Source organism: Protopterus annectens, chromosome 6.part0 (genome assembly GCF_019279795.1).
Source record: "Protopterus annectens isolate FY-2018-M chromosome 6.part0, PAN1.0, whole genome shotgun sequence".
Taxonomy (NCBI): Eukaryota; Metazoa; Chordata; order Ceratodontiformes; family Protopteridae; genus Protopterus; species Protopterus annectens.
Window position 1 is genome coordinate 417,914,408 of NC_056737.1, and position 20,934 is coordinate 417,935,341.

General features: G+C 44.3%; 1 protein-coding gene across 3 annotated transcripts in view; it reads right to left on the minus strand.

Annotated features, from left to right (window-relative positions):
• Positions 1–20,934, minus strand: part of LOC122804350 (serine/arginine-rich splicing factor 5-like) — a 587,000-nt gene that overhangs the window by 31,151 nt on the left and 534,915 nt on the right. For all 3 annotated transcript variants that reach the window (XM_044074161.1, XM_044074162.1, XM_044074163.1), the window contains exon 7: positions 15,150–15,260. In XM_044074161.1, the coding sequence (XP_043930096.1) occupies positions 15,150–15,260 (111 nt within the window). The remainder of the gene's footprint in view (positions 1–15,149; positions 15,261–20,934) is intronic.

Sequence of the window (20,934 nt, forward strand, 5' to 3'; positions counted from 1 at the left end):
TGCTTAGTCTACCAGAGTATTTTAATTTCCTGGCAGGAATTGAGCTTGTAGATGTATTTGGTAAATCAAGGCTGTGTTCCACAAAGCCTTGGCTAGTCTGCAAAGGGGGTAGGAATGGGTACCCCCCTGCTTGTTTATGTACCACATAACTGTGGTACTGTCAGTCTCAGTAGATGTCCTGGATGAAGAAAATCCTTGAAGGCGGTCAGAGCATTCTGTACAGCTAGCATTTCTTTTTGGTTGATATGCAGGTGCATTTGACTTGGGCTCCATACGCCCTGAATGCATCTCCCTGCCAGATGGGCCCCCCCAAGCATAATCTGAGGAGTCTGTAATCAGGGTTTGGGTGGCAGGGGGTGGAATGAATGACCGTCCCTTGTTTTGGTGACAGGCCTGCCCATCATAAGAACTCCTGTTACAGGCAAGGAATTATAGGAATCATTGTTTCCAAGCTGTGACAATGTTGACTCCACAAACTTTTTAGGTACCATTGACGTTTCCTCATATACAGTCTAGCATATGGAATTAGAATGCAAGAAGCCATGAACCTCAAGGCCTGCAGAATTGGTCTTGCAGATAGTTGGGTTTTTGTGGCCACTTGTTTGAAGTAAGTCAATTGAATTTGTTTTTCTGGTGTGAGGTAAGCCATCTGGGCAGTTGTATTCAAGCTTGCACCCAGGAATGTAATTTTTTGAGAGGGTACCAGTTGTGATTTCTTTTCGTTTATGGTGTACCCTAGACAAGTTAGAATCCTTTTTACAAATGCCAGATGCTGTAGAATGTCCTTGTTTTCTGCCTGAATTAGACAATCGTCCAGATAAGGATAAATGTTAATGTTTCTTTGTCTGCAAAATGCAATTACTGGTGCCAGGCACTTTGTGAAGACCCTGGGCACAGTAGATAAGCCAAAGGGCAGTGCAGAGAACTGGTAAAGCAAATAGCCTGCTTTGAAGCGGAGGTATCTTCTGCAAGATTCCCCGATTGGTATATGCAGGTAAGCCCCTTAAGTCTAGAGTTACCAACCAGGCATCCTTCCCTAGCATAGGTAGTAACTGTTGTAGCGTCAGCATCTTGAATTTTGGAATGTCCAGGAATGTATTTAGAATAGATTTGGACGCCATGATTTGTTTTTTCTGGGTACCAGGAAAAATCTTGAATAAAAACCTTGTCCCTTTTCCGGTATGGATTGAATAGCCCCCATATTCATGAGGGACATAACTTGTTTCTGGGCCTCTGCCCACTGATTTGGAGGCAGATCTGGCCATCCGTTTGGGACTGGCAACGTGTGGAAATGAAATCTGTAACCCTGGGATACTATATTTAAAACCCATGTCCTGGGTAATTAGATGCCAATTTGGCAGATCTGGCCATCCGTTTGGGATTGGCAACGTGTGGAAATGAAATCTGTAACCCTGGGATACTATATTTAAAACCCATGTCCTGGGTAATTAGATGCCAATTTTGTGCATGAAGTGCCAGTTTTCCCCCCAAAGAGGCTGCCAAAAGATATGTACTTGGTGATGGCAGAGGAAAGCCAGAGACTGTTTACCATAGGGAGGTGCCTTGCTACTTCCAGATTTGGAGGTGGAGACACCCCATTGTTTTGTTCTGCACGTTCCTTGTGATTGAAACCTGGAGTCTTTGGAGTGCCTGGGTTTGACCTGAGCAGCTCTGGTGGGTACTGGAAAGGACCAATTCTTAGTAGGCCAGTGCCTACTGAATCTGGGCAGCTGCACTTGCAGGAAAATCTTGTAGTTTGCATAGATTTAGCTTAGTCTTCCATCTTTTTCAAAACCTCTTCTGCCTTATTACCAAATAGACTGTCCTGTTGTAAAGGAGCACTCAACAATTTTGCCTTAACATGATCAGGCAGATTTTGCTCCTTGAGTCAAGCATGCCCTTCTTATTCACAGATCCAGTTACAGCTGTCCTGCAAGAGGCCTCCAAGGAATCAAAACCACATTGCAAAGTATGCTTTCCAACTTGTTCAGCTGAATGCAATAAATCCTGTAACTATTTTCCACAGTCAGAAATCATTTTCCCATGACATGCTGCTGATATTTAAGCATATGAAATAGACAGTTTAAAGCCCTGATTGCCAAGGGTGCAGATGTGTAAACCTTCTTACCCCATCTATCCAGCGCCCTGGAGTCTATCAGAAGGGGTAGGATTTTTAACAGTAGAGGCCTTAACACCCTTGGGACCCTGAGAAATGGTTTCAGGGTCAGCAGTAGGGTTTTTAAAAAGGAATTTGTGGGAGTCAGGAACCCTGTAATCTCTGTCTGGCTTACTAGAAGCTGGAGGCAGGGAATCAGGAGCCATGCTGGATTCTGAGAAAACATCAACAATGTCTAGAACAGGAGGTATTAGCCAAAGGCCTATGTTGAGGAAGGAAATCCCTAAGCCTCTTTTTAGATTCTGAGAAATAATGACTCTCCCAGTTAAAATGTTCCCTTAAAGTACGCAAAGTTTCTCCAAAATAAAAATCCTCAGGAGGAGAAGCAGAAGGGATGGATTCTTCTGCATCAGAGTCCTCATATGGTGGAATAGATGATTCCTGATCAGAAGAGGAATCAGAAGAAATGGAAACCTGATCCAATTCATAAGTGCTTTGCCTAGGCCTCTTAACAGGAAGGGGATGGGAACCCCTGATCAAGGTAATTAAAATACTCAGCCATTTTGATAATTTGTTTTTTAGGCATAGGGGCCTGTGCACGTGGCCCAAGCGTAACTTTTTTAGACATACGACTTTATTTTGGCCTAGGTTTTGAAGATGGCATCTGTTTAATATAGGAATCTTCAGGCCTGAAAACACACTCGGAAGCCGGTGCCTGCTCAGCAGCTCCGGCCCCATCTAAGGTAGACACATCCGCGGGTTCAAAGTGTCTCGCAGCATACCGGACTCTGAATGGGTCTCAGTAGAGGCCTGCAAATCAAAAGTAGCGGGCATCAGAGGCTGCGAAAGCACCCAAGTACTGGCGAACTGGCGACTGGCTTAGAAGCTTAGTCAGGTTTGGACCTAGACGGTCTGTCTTTCTTTGCGTTTGTGTATTCCGGTAGTCTGACTGCTAACAAACGACATTTCTGTATAGTTAAATCTTGAACCAAAATATTTAGATGCAAAAATATACAGACGCTTAATAGTGCGTTGATTACATTTAGCATAAAACCGACAGCAAGGCACGTTGTGGTCAGGGCCTAGGCAAGGAATACAGTACAAATGAAAATCCTTGAGGTATTTACTTCCCACAAGTAATACAATTATTAACTTTTACGGACATCGGTAAGGAGCAAGAAAAAGTTTCCCCAACGGGGTACTTGGCTTTAGGTTGAAGACTTCGGTTCTGAAACTCGAAAACGAAAATCAGGAGTCGGCTGACCAGCACTTGCCAACTGCTTCTGCTTTGGGCACCGCGTGGCAAGAAAGACAGATAAAAATTGAGTCTGCTGCATGTTTTATACCCCTGATGTCATGGAAGAAGGGACAGCAACAGACGCAGGACCCAAGACTTTGTTATTCAGGCCAACTGAGGGCAACCTGCCAGCAGATTACCCAAATGTAATGACTGCAACAGTGAAACACGAAGATAATCTTGGCAATACAAGGAATAATATACATACAAATGCTTTGGCTGCACATGCAGAAACTACAGGACACTTTTTATTTTAGAGTTCTCCAGAAAGTTAGAAAGTACAGTTGTCTACACTTACCATAAATGTAGACGAGTGTATTCACTGTTGCAGTCATCACATTAGAGTTACCTGCTTTCAATAGCCCTCAGTCCACCTGATTATCAAAGTCTTAGGTCCTGCATCAGATGCAGTCTCATCGTTCATGACGTCAGGTAGTCAGGGGTATAACGCATGCAGCCGATGCCATTACATCAGTTTTTCTTGCGCCAGATGTCAGGTGCCCCCATAATGGGAAGCAATTATATACAAGGTTATACCTCCAACAAAAAAGCAAATAAAACAAAAAGCTTTAAGCATAGCCAACAAGAATAGAGGTAGAGTCAGAAGTCGGGGGGCTGGAGGGTAACCAGAACTGCAACAGTGAATACACTAACATCTACATTTATGGTAAGTGTACACAACTGTACTATGTTCTTCGTGTTTCACTGTTGCAGTCATCACATTTGGGTAGATTCCCAAAGCTAAGAATGGGAGGAGGTAATTAGATAGCATTAGGACCAGCTATAACACCCTGCAAGACTGCAGTGGCAAAGCCAGCTCTGGATTTAGAAAAAATTGGCAAGTGGTAATGCTTGGTGAAGGCATGAACTCCAGGTAGCAGCTTCTAGGATGTCTCTGGTAGGGACACCTAAGAAAGGCTGTAGAGGTAGATGCAGCCCTGGTTGAATGTGGTCTTATCCCCTGTGGGATAGGTTTTACATGGTGCTTATAGCAGAAATGAATGCAATGGCCTATCCATTTGGAGATGGTTCACTTTGAAATAGCCTTCCCCTCTGTCCCTGCAACAAATGCTACCAGCAGTTCAGATTTCCTTTGAGGTTTAGACCTGTCCAAGTAGAATCCAAGTTGTCTGTGCACATCTAAGGAGTGTAGTATCAGTTTTCCTTTGTTCTGTGGATTAGGAAAGAAAGTAGGCAAATAAATGGACTGATTAAAGGCCACACTGGATACCACCTTTGGCATGAGAGAGGGTTGGTCCTGAGGGACACCCTGTCCACATGAAAGATGATGAAAGGGTCCACTGCCATAAGGGCCTCTAATTCAGATACCCTTCTTGCTGAAGTGATGGCTAAAAGGGAAGCTGTTTTCCAAGAAAGGAATTTTAAATCTGCAGTAGCAGCTGGCTCTAAAGGAAGGGTGAGTTTCTCCAATACAAAGTTAAGGTCCCAGATTGGAGTTGGAGTTCTCCTGGGTGGTCTTAAATTTTTTGGCCACTCTGAGGAACTGCTTGAGCGGTGGGAGAGAGAAGAGGGAAGGTTCTGTGTTACAATGAGCTGAAATGGCTGAGGTGTAAATTTGAGGAAAAAGACAGGCCCTTGTGAAGCATCGCAGTTAAGTATTGTAAAATCTGAGGTAAATTGGGCACTGCTGTGCTCATACCTTGAGATTGGTTCCAGGCACAGAATCTTTTCCATTTTTCAGCATAAGATTTTCTAGTACTAGACCTCCTTGCCTCTAAAATGACATCCATCACTGATTCACTGAGGGACGGCAAAGGAGAGCTTAGGTAATAAAGCCAGGCTGCTAGGTTTAGTGTTTGAAGCTGAGGTTGCAGAATCTGGTTCTCCTGCTGAGACAGCAGGGTAGGAGTCTGAGGAAGGTGCCATGGGGCCAACAGTAACTGCGCAGGAGGGGGTGCCAGTGTTGGCATGGCCTGGCTGGTGTAATCAAAATCATCCTTGGTTTGTCTTGTTTGGTCTTTAGTAGTACTTTGGAGAGCAGAGGCAGAGGAGAAAAGGCATAAACGGATAGGTTTTTCCAGCTGAACGACAGAGCATCCACTTTCCAAGCCTGTCTGTGAGGAGTCCTTGCACAAAATTTTTCCAATTGATAGTTCTGGGGGGAGGCAAACAGGTCTATATCTGGTCTCCCCCATTTGCTTGTCAACATGTTGAAAATCCTTGGTTCCAGTTTCCATTCGTGTGGGTCCATGAGGGTTCTGCTTAGTCCATCTGCCAGTGTATTTAGTTTTCCTGGCAGGAACTGAGCTTGCAGATTTATTTGGTAGCTCAAGGCTGTGTTCCACAATGCCATGGCTAATCTGCAGAGAGGGTAAGTATGTGTACCCCCTGCTTGTTTACGTACCACATAAAGTACAGTTTTGTACCTACCATGAATGTAGATGTTAGAGTGCTAATACAGCTGCAGTCATAACAGATGGGTTCTCCTGCCATCAGGCGGGTCCTCGGTCGGCCGAACTCCAAAGTCTAGGTCCGGTGTCGGTTGTCGTCGCTTCTTCCCGAACGTCAGTGCGACAGGGGTATAAAAAGCACCAGCAGATGCCATTTTCTTCAGTTTTTCTTGCCCCAGATGTCAGGTGCCCCCAGAAAGAAGGCAATACATAAATTTGTGTAATAAAGCAATGCCATATAATCAAAATACAGTAGTGCAAGCAAATACACCATAAATGAATACCCCAATCAGGTTGTATGAGGAGGTGTTGGCCAATAGGCCTGTCCCAAGAGGGGAAGGAGGGAGGGAAACCTGGACTGCAGCTGTATTAGCACTCCAACATCTACATTTATGGTAGGTACAAAACTGTACTATGTTCATAGTGCATACAGCTGCAGTCATAACAGATGGGCAGAATCCCAAAGCTAAGAAAGGGGTGGTAGGCACTAGGTGGAACTAGGAGGAGCCAGGATGCCCAGCAAGACTGCAGTGGCAAGGCCTGCTCTAGATTTGGAGTATAATGGAAGGTGGCAGTGTTTGGAGAAGGTATGCACAGAACTACAAGTGGCTACTTCCAAAATATCTTTGGTAGGAACTCCTCTGAGGAAAGCTGCAGAGGTAGCCGTGGCCCTTGTGGAGTGAGATCAGATGCCTGTAGGTACAGTTTTGCCATGAAAAGAACAAAAGCGTATGCAGTGGGCTATCCATTTTGAGACTGTCTGTTTGGCTTCCCTTGAGCTCCTATAGCATAGGACACAGAGCTGTTCTGTGGATGTCCAAGGAATGTAGTAATCTCTCCCCTTTGTTTTGAGGATTAGGATAAAAGGTAGGTAAGTGTATAGCCCGATTCAAAGCTACCCTGGATACCACTTTTGGCATAAAGGACGGGTTGGTTCGTAAGGAAACGCTGTCCTGATAGAAGATAAAAGGCTGCACAGCCATGAGGGCTTGTAGTTCCGATGCCCTATGAGCTGAGGTAATAGCCAGAAGGAAAGCTGTTTTCCAGGACAAATTTTGCAAATCTGTTGAGGCAGCTGGCTCAAAAGGAGGCAAGGTCAGTTTTTCTAGAATGAAATTGAGATCCCAAGCAGGTATTGGTTGTTTCCTTGGGGGTTTTAAATTCTTAGCCCCTCTGAGCAACTGTCTTAAGAGGGGGTGAGAAACTGTCTTAAGAGGGGGTGAGAGACTAAAGGTGGATCAGTGTTGTATTCTGCAGAAATGGCTGAGGCATGGATTTTGATGGAGTAGAATGAAAGTCCACTGCTTAGCAGCTCAGCTAGATACTGTAATATTTGAGGTAAATTCAGTTTTCCAGGATTCTGGCCCTTTTTCTCATTCCAGGCACAAAACAGTTTCCATTTTGCAGAGTAAGCTTTTCTAGTAGATGGCCTTCTGGCCTCCAAAATGACATCCTGCACCTCCTTGGAGAGTAGGGTCTGTTGTGATGTTAAGGAATCTTCCATGCGGCCAGATTGAGTGTTTTCAGCTGACTGAAGAGTTTTGAAGCTGTGCCGAGTCAGAAGAGGAGGCATTAGAGGCAGGGTCCATGGTGGGGAATGAGTCAGGCTCCTCAGGAGTGGGTACCAGTGTTGTCTTGGCCAGTCTGGAGCAATGAGAATTATCTTTGGTCTGTTGGCTCTGGTTTTTAATAGAACTTTGGACAGCAGAGGAAGAGGTGGGAAGGCATAAACTGTCATTGTTGTCCAACTGAAAGAGCGTCCACTCTCCAGGCCTTTGGATGAAAAATCCTTAAGCAGAATTGTCAATTGGTGATTTTTGTGGGAGGCAAAGAGATCTATGTCTGGCCTTCCCCATGCTTGAATTCTCTGTAAAAACTTGAGGATGCAACTTCCATTCGTGTGGATCTGTCATATTTCTGCTTAGGTTGTCTGCCAGTGTGTTTTCCTTGCCTGGCAAGTACTGTGCTTGAAGTTCGATTTGTAAGTCCAGAGCCATGTTCCAAAGTGACATGGCCAGCCTGCATAGGGGGTATGAATGGGTTCCTCCCTGTTTATGTACCACATTATTGTGGTGTTGTCTGTCCTTATCAATAGTTGACCTGGATGCAGAATGTCTTTGAAAGCTATAATAGCATTTATTACTGCTAGCATTTCCTTTTGATTGATGTGAAGGTGCTTTTCTTTTTGGGACCATTTGCCCTGAATGCACCAATCTGTCATGTGCGCCCCCCAGGCGTAGTCCGAGGCGTCTGTTGTGATGACTTGATTTGCTTGAGGCTTGCTGAATGGGAGACCTGTGTTTGGCATGCTTGAGCTCACCACAGAAATTCCTTTTGAAGACATGGAATTAGTGGTATTATTGTTTCCAAACTGTGGCTGTGTTGAGACCATAGGTTTTTTAGGTACCATTGAAGTTTCCTCATATGCAGCTTTGCACATGGGATTAGTAGGATGCAAGATGCCATGAATCCCAGAGCCTGCAGGATTTTCCTTGCAGTCAGCCTGGTGAAATTTGCTAGTGTTCTGAAGTATTGAGTTAGTTGCCCCTGCTTCTCTGGCGTGAGGTAGGCCATCTGGGTGTTTGTGTCCAAGTTGGCACCCAGGAAAATTATTTTCCGAGAGGGTATTAGCCTTGATTTCTTTTTGTTGACTGTGTATCCCAGAGAATTCAACAACATTATTACATAAGCCAGATGTTTTAGAAGTATGTGCTTGCTGTCCGCTTGGATCAGGCAGTCGTCCAAATAGGGGTATATTTGTATCCCTTGAAGTCTGCAGTAGGCAATTACTGATGCCAGGCATTTCGTGAATACTCTGGGTGCAGTAGATAAGCCAAAGGGCAATGCAGGGAATTGATAATGGGTTGAACCTGCAAAAAATCTGAGGTACCTTCTGCAATTTTGTCTGATTGGGACATGCAGGTATGCCTCCTTGAGGTCCAATGTTACCAGCCAAGACTCCTTGCCCAGCATGGGAAGAAGCTGCTGTAAAGTGAGCATCTTGAATTTTGGTACGAGTAAAAATGTGTTTAGGATGGATAGGTCCAAAATGGGTCTCCAATCTTTTTCCTTCCTTGGTACCAGGAATAGTCTGGAATAAAAACCTTGACCTTGTTCGTGAGTAGGTACCTCTTGAATAGCTTTCATGTCCATGAGATCTGAAATTTGTCTTTGTGCCTCTGCCCTTTGATTGTGTGGCAGGTTTGGCATGCCTCATTTTTGGAAGGGTGTGAAAATGGAATCTGTAGCCTCTGTTTATAATGGCCAGGATCCATTTTTCTTTTGTGACAATATGCCAATTTTGAAAATGCCAGTTTTCCGCCTAAGGGTGCTGCCATTTCAGCCTTGCTTGGCATGCAAAGGGGAAGTCATTGGGCTTGCTTTCTGAATGGCTGCGAACTATCCTCACCACCTCTGTGTAGGAGCTTGCCATTGTCTGCCTCTAAACGATCCTTGGGATTGCCCTCTGCCCCTCTGGCGCCTGTATCTACCTCTTTGGGGTCTGTCCGTGGCTGTTTTTGGAAGGCCAATTTCTACTGAAACGTGGGGGGTGTACCTGTAGAAAATCTCACTGTTTGCATTGATTTAGCCTTTTCCTCCATTTTCTTTAATACCTCCTCAACATTAGCACCAAATACATCCTTTTGTAGAGGGGCATCTAGTAATTTAGCTTTGACATGATCTGGTAAGGTTTGTTCCTTGAGCCAGGCATGTCTACGTATGACTGAAACTGTAACAGCAGCTCTACATGAGGCCTCTAGAGCATCAAAACCACATTGCAAGGTATGTTTACCCACTTGTTCTGCACTATGCATCAAATCCTGCAACTCCTTCAAGTCTGGTTGTTCAGGTTGTGACATTTTACTCCTCAATTGTGGTAACAGAAACTGTTGGTACTTTAGCATATGGAACTGGCAGTTTAATGCCCTCATGGTTAAGGTGGCAGAGGTATATACCTTTTTTCCCCACCTTTCTAAGGATCTGGAATCTCTCTCTGTGGGTAATGGATTTTTAGCAGTGGAGGCCTTAATTCCCTTGGGGCCCTGCGATATAGTTTCTGGGTCAGCCGCATGGCTTTTGTATAGAAAATGGAGTGAGTCAGGAACCCAGTACTACCTGTCAGGCTTGACTGGGGCTGGAGGTAAAGAATCCGGGTTAAGGCAGGCCTCAGAGTACACATCTAGTATGTCCAAGACAGGAGGTATAGCCAGAGGCCTGTGCTGAGGTAGCAAGAGAAAATCCCTAAGCCTTTTCTTGGAATCAGAGTACTCTTGGCCTTCCCAGTGGAAGTGTTCCCTTAAGGTATGCAAGGTTTCCTCAAACGAGTAATCCTCTGGGGGGATACAGAGGGAATGGACTCCTCTGCATCAGAATCTTCAAAAGGGGAGTAAGTATGTTCCTGTTCAGAGTGCTCTGATATAATGGAGGCCTGATCAGAGGGGGATTCTTCCTCCACTCTGGGCCTTTTGTCCGAGGGGGTGTTGAGAACCCCTTGATAAGAATAATTAAATCCTCAGCCATTTTAAGCATCTGTTTTTTAGGCATGGGGCCTGGAGTTGGGCCCTGTGTAGCTAGTCTCTTAGAATGCATGGCTGCTTTAGACTTAGTGAAAGCCTTGATGGAAAAAGAAGAGGAAGGTCTGAAGACACCTTGAGAGGAGGCAGACCTGTCTACATTTTGAGATTCACCACCAAGAGTGGCTTCAGTATCTGTAGTCGGGGTGTGGGCCGAGGAGCCTGCGACCTCGGGCATAGAAGACACCGCCAATGAAGTGTCGTCGTAGTCAGGGGCTGCGTAGGCGCCTCGCTGAGAACTGGACCACCTGTAGTCTGCTTTGGCGTGGTGTCGGTAGAGCCTACGGCCCTCGTGTCGGTCCTTATCTTTGTGCTTTTTAGACAAAACTGGAGTCGGAGTATCCGACATAAGTTACATTTTTTGCCAAAATAATGCTGGGCGAACTCCGCCCGATGCTTAATGGTGCGTTTGTTGAATGTAGCACAAAAACGACAGACCGAGACGTCGTGGTCTGGGCCTAAACAAGGAATAGAGGGAATGAAAATCCTTGTGGTATTTGCTTCCCACATGAAATACAATTATTAACTTTGTCTGACATCGGTCCGAGGCAAGAAAAGTTTCCCCAACGGGGTACTTGGCTTTCAAGAAGACTTCGGTTGCAAAATTTTCGTAATTTCAGGAGCTGGCCGACCGGCACTTGCGAACTGCTTCGGGCACCGCGCGGCAAGAAAGACTGAAGTTGGCTGGTTCTTTATACCCCTGTCGCACTGACGTCAGGGAAGAAGCGACGATAACTGACGCCGGACCTAGACTTTGGAATTCGGCCGACCGAACACCCGCCTGACGGCAGGAGAACCCATCTGTTATGACTGCAGCTGTATGCACGATGAACATCAGTGTTGTTGTCAGTCTTTACTATTAACTGTCCTGGAAGAATGTGGTCCTTGAAGGCTGTCAGAACATTCTGTACAGCTAGCATTTCTTTATGATTGATGTGAAGGTGCATTTGAATTGGGGTCCATTTGCCCTGAATGCACTTCCCTACCAGGTGCGCCCACCCCCATGCATAGTCTGATGCATCTTAGGGTTTGGGCAGCAGGGGGTAGTGTGAATGGTAGTCCCTTGTTTTGGTGGCAGGCCTCTGCACACCAAAGGAACTCTAGGTGTAGACAAGGAATGATAGGAGTCATTGCTTCTACATCCTGAGAATGTTGACACCATAGGCTTTTTAGATACCACTGTAGTTTCCTCATATGCAGTCTTGCATACGGAATTAGAATGCATGAGGCCATGAACCCCAAGGCTTGTAGTATTTGCCTTGCAGATAGCAGGGTTTCTGTGACCACTTGTTTGAAGTAGGTTGTCAAGTGAATTTGTTTCTCTGGTGTGTGGAAAGCCATCTGGGAAGTTGTATTCAAGCTTGCTCCCAGAAATATAATTTGTTGACAGGGTACCAGGTGTGATTTATTTTCGTTTATGGTGTATTCCAGACAAGTTGGCACCCTCTGTACAGAAACCAGATTATTCAAAAGTATGTCCTGGTTTTCTGCCTGAATTAGACAATTGTCCAGGTATTGGTATATTTGAATATTTCTTTGCCTGCAAAATGCAATGACTGGAGCTAGGCACTTTGAGAGTACCCTAGGCGCAGCAGATAAGCCACAGTGCAGAGAACCGATAGTGCGTGTAGCCTGCTTTGAAGCATAGGTATCTTCTGCAAGATTCCTCGATTGGGATGTGCAGGTATGGTTCCTTTAAATTTAGTGTTGCCAACCAGACATCTTTGCTTAGCATAGGAAGCAACGGGTGAAGAGTCAGCATCTTGAATTTTGGAATTACCAAAAAGGTGTTTAGAGTAGGCAGGTCCAGGATAGGACACCATGAATTGTCTTTTCAGGGTACCAGGAAAAATAGAGTAGAAACCTTGTCCCTTTTTCTCTTCTGGTAGCAACTGAATAGCCCCTATGCTTGAGAGAGAGAGTACTTGCTTTTGGGCCTCTGCCCACTGCTTTGGAGGTAGATCCGGACAACTGCTTGGGGTTGGTGACATGTGGAAGTGAAATCTGCATCCTTGGGACACTAATTAAAACCCATTTGTCCTAGGTAATGAGTCCCCAGTTCTTTGCACGAAGTGCAATCTTTCCCCCCAAAGGGGCAGTCAGTTGAGAAGTGCTTGGAAGTTTTAAAAAAAAAAGTCATTGAGACGGTTTACCATGGGGGGAGTTTTATTACTCCCAAATTTGGAAGTGGAGGCCCCCCACTGTTTAGTCCTGTGCATCCCCTGGGACTGAAGCTTGGGTGCTCTGCTAGATCTGGATTTGAACTGAAGGTCTGGAAGAGGCAGGTTCTTAGAAGGCCAATGCCTACTAAATCTTGGAGGTTGTACTTGTAAAATGTCTAACAGTTTGCATAGATTTAGCTTTTTCCTCTATCATTTTAAGAACAACTTCTGCCTTGTTGCCAAACAGGTGGCCCTGATTTAAGGGAGCATCCAGTAATTTCGCTTTAACATGATCTGGCAAGAATTGCTCCTTAAGCCAAGCATGCCTTCTAAGTACAGACCCAGTTACCGCAGCCTTGCAAGATGCCTCTAGTGAATCAAAACCACATTGCAATGTATGTTTACCAACTTTAGCAGAATGCAAAACATCCTGTAAATCCTTATTTTCAGCACAATCAGAGTCATCATCATTTTCTGTTTAAGCAATCCAATAATATGCAGCGGATACTTTAACATATGAAACTGGCAGTTCAAGGCCCTAATAGCCAAAGTTGCAGAAGTGTATACAGTCATACCCCATCTATCCAGCGCCCTGGAGTCTCTATCAGAGGGGGTAGGATTTTTGGCAGTAGTAGCTTTAATGCACTTGGGTCCCTGTGAAATTTCAGGATCCGCAGTAGGATTTTTGAAAAGGATATTGTGAGAGTAAGGAACCCTGTAATATCCATCAGGTTTTCTGGAAGCAGGAGGTAAAGAGTAAGGGGCCATGCTAGATTCCAAAAAGCCATCAACGTCTAGTACAGGAGGTATAGCTAAAGGCCTATGCTGGGGCAGGAGTAAGAAATCCCCAAGCCTCTTTTTAGAATCCGAGAAATCCTGACTTTCCCAATGAAAAAGCTCCCTGAGAGCATCCAAGGTTTCACCAAAAGAGAAATCCTCTTGGGGGGGGGGGGGCAGAGGGAGTAGAGTCCTCAGCATCAAAATCCTCATAGGTAGATAAGGGTAAATCCTGGTCAGAGGAAACCGAAATTTCAGAATCCTGGTCAGAAGTATCATAAGCAAACTCAGTCCTAGGTCTCACTGGGGGAAGGTTGGCTTCCCCTGATTAAAGGTCTTCAATCATTCTTATTTATTCTTTAGGCATAGAGGCCTGACCATGCGGTCTGGACGTCAGTTTTTTTGGGAAGGTTAGTGTTTTAGGCCTTGAAGATGGGCCGGTTTAATATGCAAGTCAGTAGGCCTGCATACACTCTCAGAAGCCAGTTCCTGCACAGCGGCTCCGGACCCATCCAAGGTAAAGACATCTGCAGGTTCCACAGTTAAAGCATCTTGCGGCATACCGGACTCCGAATGGGTCTCAATAGAGGCCTGTAAATCTGAAGTAGCAGGTATCAGGGGCTGCGAAAGTGCCTCACTGAGTACCGGTGAACTGGTGACTAGCTTAGAAGTGTCGTCGGTAGCTCTGGACCTATGCGGTCTCTGTCTTTCTTTGCATTTTCTCGGAATGTCTGTAGTCTTGTGGCTTACCAAAGCCATTTCTGGATAATTGAGTCAAGTACCAAAACATTTAGACGCGTAAACAAACAAATAGTTAACAAGTCTGAATAAGGCACAAAATCTACAGCGAGGTACGTCGTGGTCTGGGCTTAGGCAAGGAATGCAGTATGAATGAAAACCTTGATGAGGTATTTGCTTTCCACAAGAAATACAATTGTTAACTTTTACTGCCATTGGTTTAGAGCAAGAAAAAGGGTGCCCAATGGGGTAGTTGAAGACTTCGGTTCTGAAACTCGAAAACGAAAATTTCAGAAGTCTGCCGACCGGCACTTGCAAACTGCTTCTGCTTCAGGCACAGCACGGCAAGAAAGACTGAAGTAATGGCGTCTGCTGCAAGCTTTATACCAGACTACCCAACGTCATGGAAGATGAGACAGCATCCGACGCAGGAAGCAAGACTTTGATAATCAGGCTGGTGAGGGCTACTGCAAGCAGAAAACCCAAATGTGATGACTGCAACAGTGAAATACGAAGAACATCTGGCAGGAGACTGGGTGATGTGAATAATTTAGAGAATTTAGAAGTAAAATGGATAATAGCACTACATGCCCATACAGATCCGGGCCTGAACGCAAGTGCGCCATTGAAGCCAGCATTAATTAAGCAACAGATTCTGATTTGTTGATATTAGTAACGTGATTTTAATTTGTATATATTGCCTGTTTAAGCTGTTAGTTTTATTTGGATCTGAAGAAGCGGGAGCCCCGTGAAAGCACTCATCCTTCTAGAATAAAGCCATTAAAAATAATGGCTTGGAAGATGATGCTTCGTCTCTGCTCAGCTTTGTTGATGTGTTCACATTCTGACTTGGAATTAACACATGACACCCAAGAGTAAGGAAAGACATCAGTAAGTAGCAAATGTTAGCATTAATATTGCTCATCACGTGCAATTAACATTTTTCAGATGGACATCTAAATCTATCAAACTTGTTCAAGTAAAATGAAAGTATACCATCCAAAACAGCTATTTCAGTAAGACAAAATAAGCTTAATCTACTTATTTATTTTACTATAGGCGTTTCTGCAGTACCTGTTTCGTTTGCGATCCTCAACAAGTTTTATTCTACGACCATTCAGTTCTGTACCATCCAATTTATCCATTGCATTCTTCATGTCGCTGTAACTGGCAAACTCAACAACTCTGGAAGACACAGGCGCATAAAAAAATTAAACCACAAACTATGCCCCGCCACATATGTATACAGATGATTATTAAACTGCAATCAAAATTAGGCTGGATGGACTAAGTTTAACTTTTCATAAATGTCATAAGATGATTCAATCTGAAAACCAAGTGAAGCTGGCCCGAGAGCAACATGAGAAAGCACTTTTCAAAGACCAATTGGTGGGTAATAAGAGGAGCTTTAGAGAACAGGTCAGTAAGAAAACTGAACAGAAGCATGTAGACAAGGAACAGAAGATAGGCCATTCCAGTGGAAAAGTTATGAGGAAATGAAGGCTGGACTCAGAGCGGACTAGAAGACTGACTGCCCCAATCAGACTTCATTAGTCACCATCTATGTGATATGCCAACTAACAAAGTTACAACTGGAGATACCTAGCCATGTGAAGCTACAGCTGTTTTCCCTTAACTAGTGGTACACTGAAGTATAACAAAAAAAGTACTTTACACCTTCCGAGACCTGTAATACATTTACCATTGCCACACAGACACCAGCATTGCTGTTTTATATTGTTATCCACCATGCCTGATGTTGTTAAAGATTTCTTAGTATATTAGGGGCTGTTGAATTATTTGTAGTGTTTTTATGAGCTTTTTTTCATGTTTCATGACACAAGTTAATTGCTAGATAGCTAGCTCCTTTACGCAAGTTTTTAAGTGTGTTTGGTGCTAAAAATATATATATTATTTTTTAACATTGGATGAATACTATAGATGCAGTTGTATTCATTGAAAGGAGTGAACTGATTGATTGTTTAATTGACTAATTGATTTTCTGATAGGAGTAGCTACTTTAGCTAGGTATATAAATGAAGCTTGCTCCTTTGTGTATTAGATCTGAAGAAGCATGCAGTAGTGCATGCGAAAGCGCTCATCTTTTATGTTACTTTCTTCCTAATAAACAGTGAATCCTTCGTGGTGGCCTCTTTCCATTTTTATGCTATTGGATTTGTTTTTTATTGGAAGAGACCTTTAGGAGCCAGGACTGTTTTAAGGTTTATCAGCCACACAGACAGTGGTCAGAAGATAATTTTCTCTGATGGACTAGCACCATTCAAATCTGTTCCATACACTGGCTGTATTTTTTTTTTTTTTACAGATTTTTAAAAGCATTTTGTTGCTGTTCTGTGACAGCCGTTGTTTATGCCCTAGCAACAGACTAGTGCAAAAAAGCGGCAAGTCATGCACAAAGGATTAACAATTTTGAAGGGTATTCACAGTCAAAATTATTCACCTTCTTTACAACAAAGAGCATAAGAAAACCGCCCTTTTCCCCTTACTTCAGCTTTACTAGTGATCTCCATGAACTAAAATAGCCCTAAAAAGTAACAAGTAAAAGAAAAATGCTCACTTTGAATAAAGGAAAGTTGTGTAAAATCTTACCATAACCAAAGATGTCCTTCTCTTCCATGTTGCAGTATTCACTAGTGGGTTTACCCTTTTTCTGATCAGCTTGTCCGGCCAGGTTTCCAAAGCTTTTCCAGTCCCTGATGGTGCGGATGTTTGATGTGTTGGGAGGTACATGGGCCATAACCATGAATGTGATGTCTGCGTGCACCAGCCGGAAGAACCAAGGAAGCCCCAGACAGAGCCAGTCCTGATGGCCTAGCCTGTACAGATGCAGAGGAGAGCAAAGTACAGTTGTGTACACTTACCATAAATGTAGATGTGAGAGTATTCACTGTTGCAGTCATTACATTTGGGTAATCTGCTGACAGGTTGCCCTCAGTCAGCCTGAACAAAGTCTTGGGTCCTGCATTGGTTGCCGTCGCCTCTTCCATGACGTCAGGTCGTCAGGGGTATAAAACATGCAGCAGACACCATTTTCTTCAGTTTTTCTTGCCCCAGATGTCAGGTGCCCCCCAAATGAGCAAAAATATATATAAACTGTAAATATATAAATGCACCTTAGAAACATAAAATTTACCTTCAACTAAAAGCAAATACACCACAAATGCTTTTGAGTATAGTGAAGGAAAGAAAAGGTATAGAACAGGGGACGGTGGATGGGTAACCCGGACTGCAAACAGTGAATACACTAACATCTACATTTATGGTAAGTGTACACAACTGTACTATATTCTTAGTGTTTCACTGTTGCAGTCATTACCTTTGGGTAGAATCCCAAAGCTATGGATGGGAGGATGGAACTAAACAGCATTAGGAGCAGCTATAAGGCCCTGAAGGACTGCAGTGGCAAAGCCTGCCCTGGATTTAGAGAAGAGGTAAATGATAGTGCTTTGTGAACGTATGAACATGCTACCAGTAAGTTGCTCAGAATTACAGATTTTGTCCTGTTTAAGTAGAATCTTAGTTGTCTGTGTACATCCAATGAATGCAGAATCCGCTCCGCCTTGTTCTGCGGATTTGGGAAAAATGTTGGCAGGTGAATGGTCTGGTTAAGAGCCACACTGGACACCACCTTAGGCATAAAAGGAGAATTGGTCCTGAGGGCCACCCTGTCCGGGTAAAATATAATGAAAGGATCCACTGCCATGAGCCTGTAGTTCTGAAACCCTTCTTGAAATGACTGCCAAAAGAAAAGCTGTCTAACAAGATAGAAATTTTATATCTGCAGTAGCTGCTGGTTCAAAAGGAGGCAGGGTGAATTTTGCCAGCACAAAACTGAGGTCCCATGCAGGAGTTGATGTTCTCCTGGGAGACCCTAAATTTTTGGCCCCTCAGATACTGTTTAATCAGTGGATGAGAAAAGAGGGGAGGCTCTGTGTTGTAATGAGCAGAGATGGCAGAGGTATGGATTTTTATTGAAGAAAAAGCTAGGCCCTTGTCAAGCATCTCAGTTAAGTACTATAAAATCTGAGGAATATTGGGCTTTGCTGTGTCTATTCCTTGCGCTTGGTTCCAAGCACAGAATCTCTTCCATTTATCAGCATAAGATTTTCTAGTACTAGGCCTTCTGGCTTCCAAAATTACATCCATCACAGGTTTACTGAGAAATGTGGTTTGAATGAATAACCAGTTGATTAGCCATGCTGCAAGATTGAGAGTTTGGAGCGAAGCGTGCAGAATTTGATAGTTCTGCTGAGACAATAGATGAGGTGTTTGAGGCAAGTACCACGGAGGAAGGTGCGACAATCCTTAGAAGCGGGTACCAGTGCTGGCGAGGCCAGTCCGGAGCAATTAGGATCATTTTTGTTTTTTCCTGTCAGACTTTTCGTAAGACCTTGGAGAGTAGAGACAGAGAGGAAAGGCATAGACTGATAGGTTTTTCCAGCTGAAGGATGGTGCATCCACTCTCCATGATTTTTTGTGATGAGTTCTTGTGCAGAATTTGTCCAACTGATAGTTTTGGGGGAGAGGCAAACAGATCCAAGTCTGGGCTCCCCCATTTCAGTGTTAACATGCTGAAGATTTGTGGATCCAGTTTCCATTCGTGCAGGTCCATAAGATTTCTGCTTAGGTCGTCTGCCAGAGTATTTTGCTTTCCTGGCAGGAATTGAGCTTGAAGATGTATTTGGTAAGTCAAGGCTGTGTTCCACAAGGCCATGGCTAGTCTGCAAAGGGGGTAGGAATGTGTACCCCCCTGCTCGTTTATGTACTACATAACTGTGGTGTTGTCAGTCTATCAGTAGTTGTCCTGGATGAAGTAAGGACTTGAAGGCTGTCAGAGCATTCTGAACAGCTAGCATTTCTTTCTGGTTGATATGCAGATGCATTTGGTTTGGGCTCCATTTGCCCTGAATGCATCTCCCTGCCAGGTGGGCCCACCAAGCATAGTCTGATGCGTCTGTAGTTAGGGTTTGGGTGGCAAGGGGTAGAGTGAATGACAGTCCCTTGTTTCGGTGGCATCTCTCTGCCCACCAAAGAAACTCATGTTGTAGGCAGGGAATGAGAGGAATCATTTCCAGCCTGTGACAATGTTGACTCCATAAACTTTTTAGGTACCACTGAAGTTTCCTCATATGCAGTCTCGCATATGGAATTAGAATGCAGGATGCCATGAACCCCAAAGCCTGCAGAATTTATCTTGCAGATAACTGGGTTTTTGTTGCCATTTGTTTGAAGTATGTTGTCAAATGCATTTGTTATGTTGTCAAATGCCTTTGTCTGGCGTGAGGGTAAGCCATCTGGGCAGTTGTACTCAAGCTTGCACCCAGGAATGTAATTATTTGAGAGGGTACCAGTTGTGATTTCTTTTCGTTTACGGTGTACCCTAGGCATGCTAGAAGCCTTTTAACAAATGCCAGATGTTGAAGAAGAGAGTGTCCTTGTCCTCTGCTTGAATGAGACAATCATCGAGATAAGGATGAATTTGAATGTTTCTTTGTCTGCAGAATGCAATTACTGGTGCCAGGCACTTTGTAAGGACCCTGGGCGCAGTAGATAAGCCAAAGGGCAGTGCAGAGAATTGATAATACAAAAAAAAAACCTGCTTTGAAGCGGATGTATCTTCTGCACGATTCCCTTATTGGGATATGCAGGTATACCTCTTAAGTCTAGAGTTACTAACCAAGCATTCTTGCCTAGCATAGGCAGTAGCTGTTGTAAAGTCAGCATTTTGAATTTTGGAATGTCCAGGAAAGTGTTCAGAATCGATAAGTCCAGTATTGGATGACAAGAATAGTCTTTCATGGGTACCAGGAAAAGTCTTGAATAAAATCCTTGTCCCTTTTCCTTTTATGGTACCGGTTGAATAACCCCCATATCCATGAGGGACGACTTGTTTCTGGGCCTCTGCCCACTGGTTTTGTGGCAGATCCGGCCATCCGTTTGGAATTGGCAAAGTATGGAAATGAAATCTGTCCCCCGGGATACTATATTTAATACCCACTTGTCCTGGGTAATTAACTGCCAATTTTGAGCATGAAGTGCTAGTCCCCCCCCCCCCCCCCAAGGGGGCTGCCAAAAGATAAGTGCTTGGAGATGATAGAGGAAAAGTACAGTTTTGTACCTACCATAAATGTAGATGTCCGATAGACATGCAACTGCAGTCATAACATGTGGGTTGTCCTGCCTCAGGCAGCCCTCGGTCGGCCAGATTCCAAAGTCTGCGTCCGACGTCGGCTGGTGTCGCCTCCTCTCCGACGTCACAGCGGCTGGAGTATAAAGGCATCGGCCGACGCCATTTTCTTCAGTGTTTCTTGCCCCAGATGCCAGGTGCCCCCCAAGGAAGGCTGTAATCAAATTGGAAGACAAAAACAGGATTCCAAACAAATAAATGAGCAATAAAACAAATACACCATAACAGATATCCCCAGCTAAGAATAACAGGGACAGGAGTGGACCCTAGGCATAGAGGGAGGGAAAATCCGACTGCAGTTGCATGTCTATCGGACATCTACATTTATGGTAGGTACAAAACTGTACTATGTCCTTCAAGAATGCAACTGCAGTCATAACATGTGGGTAGAATACCATAGCTTAGCTGGGGGAGGACGTATGCTCTAGGAAAGGGATGATTTGGCAATCAAACCCTGCAGGACTGCCGAAGCAAAGCCTGCTCTGGATCTGGAATATAGAGGGAGATTGTAGTGTTTGGAGAATGTATGCACGGAGCTCCATGTAGCAGCTTCTAGAATGTCCTTGGTAGGCACCCCTCTTAAGAATGCTGTAGAGGTGGCTGTAGCTCTGGTGGAATGTGATCTGACATTGGCTGGAACAGTCTTTCCAT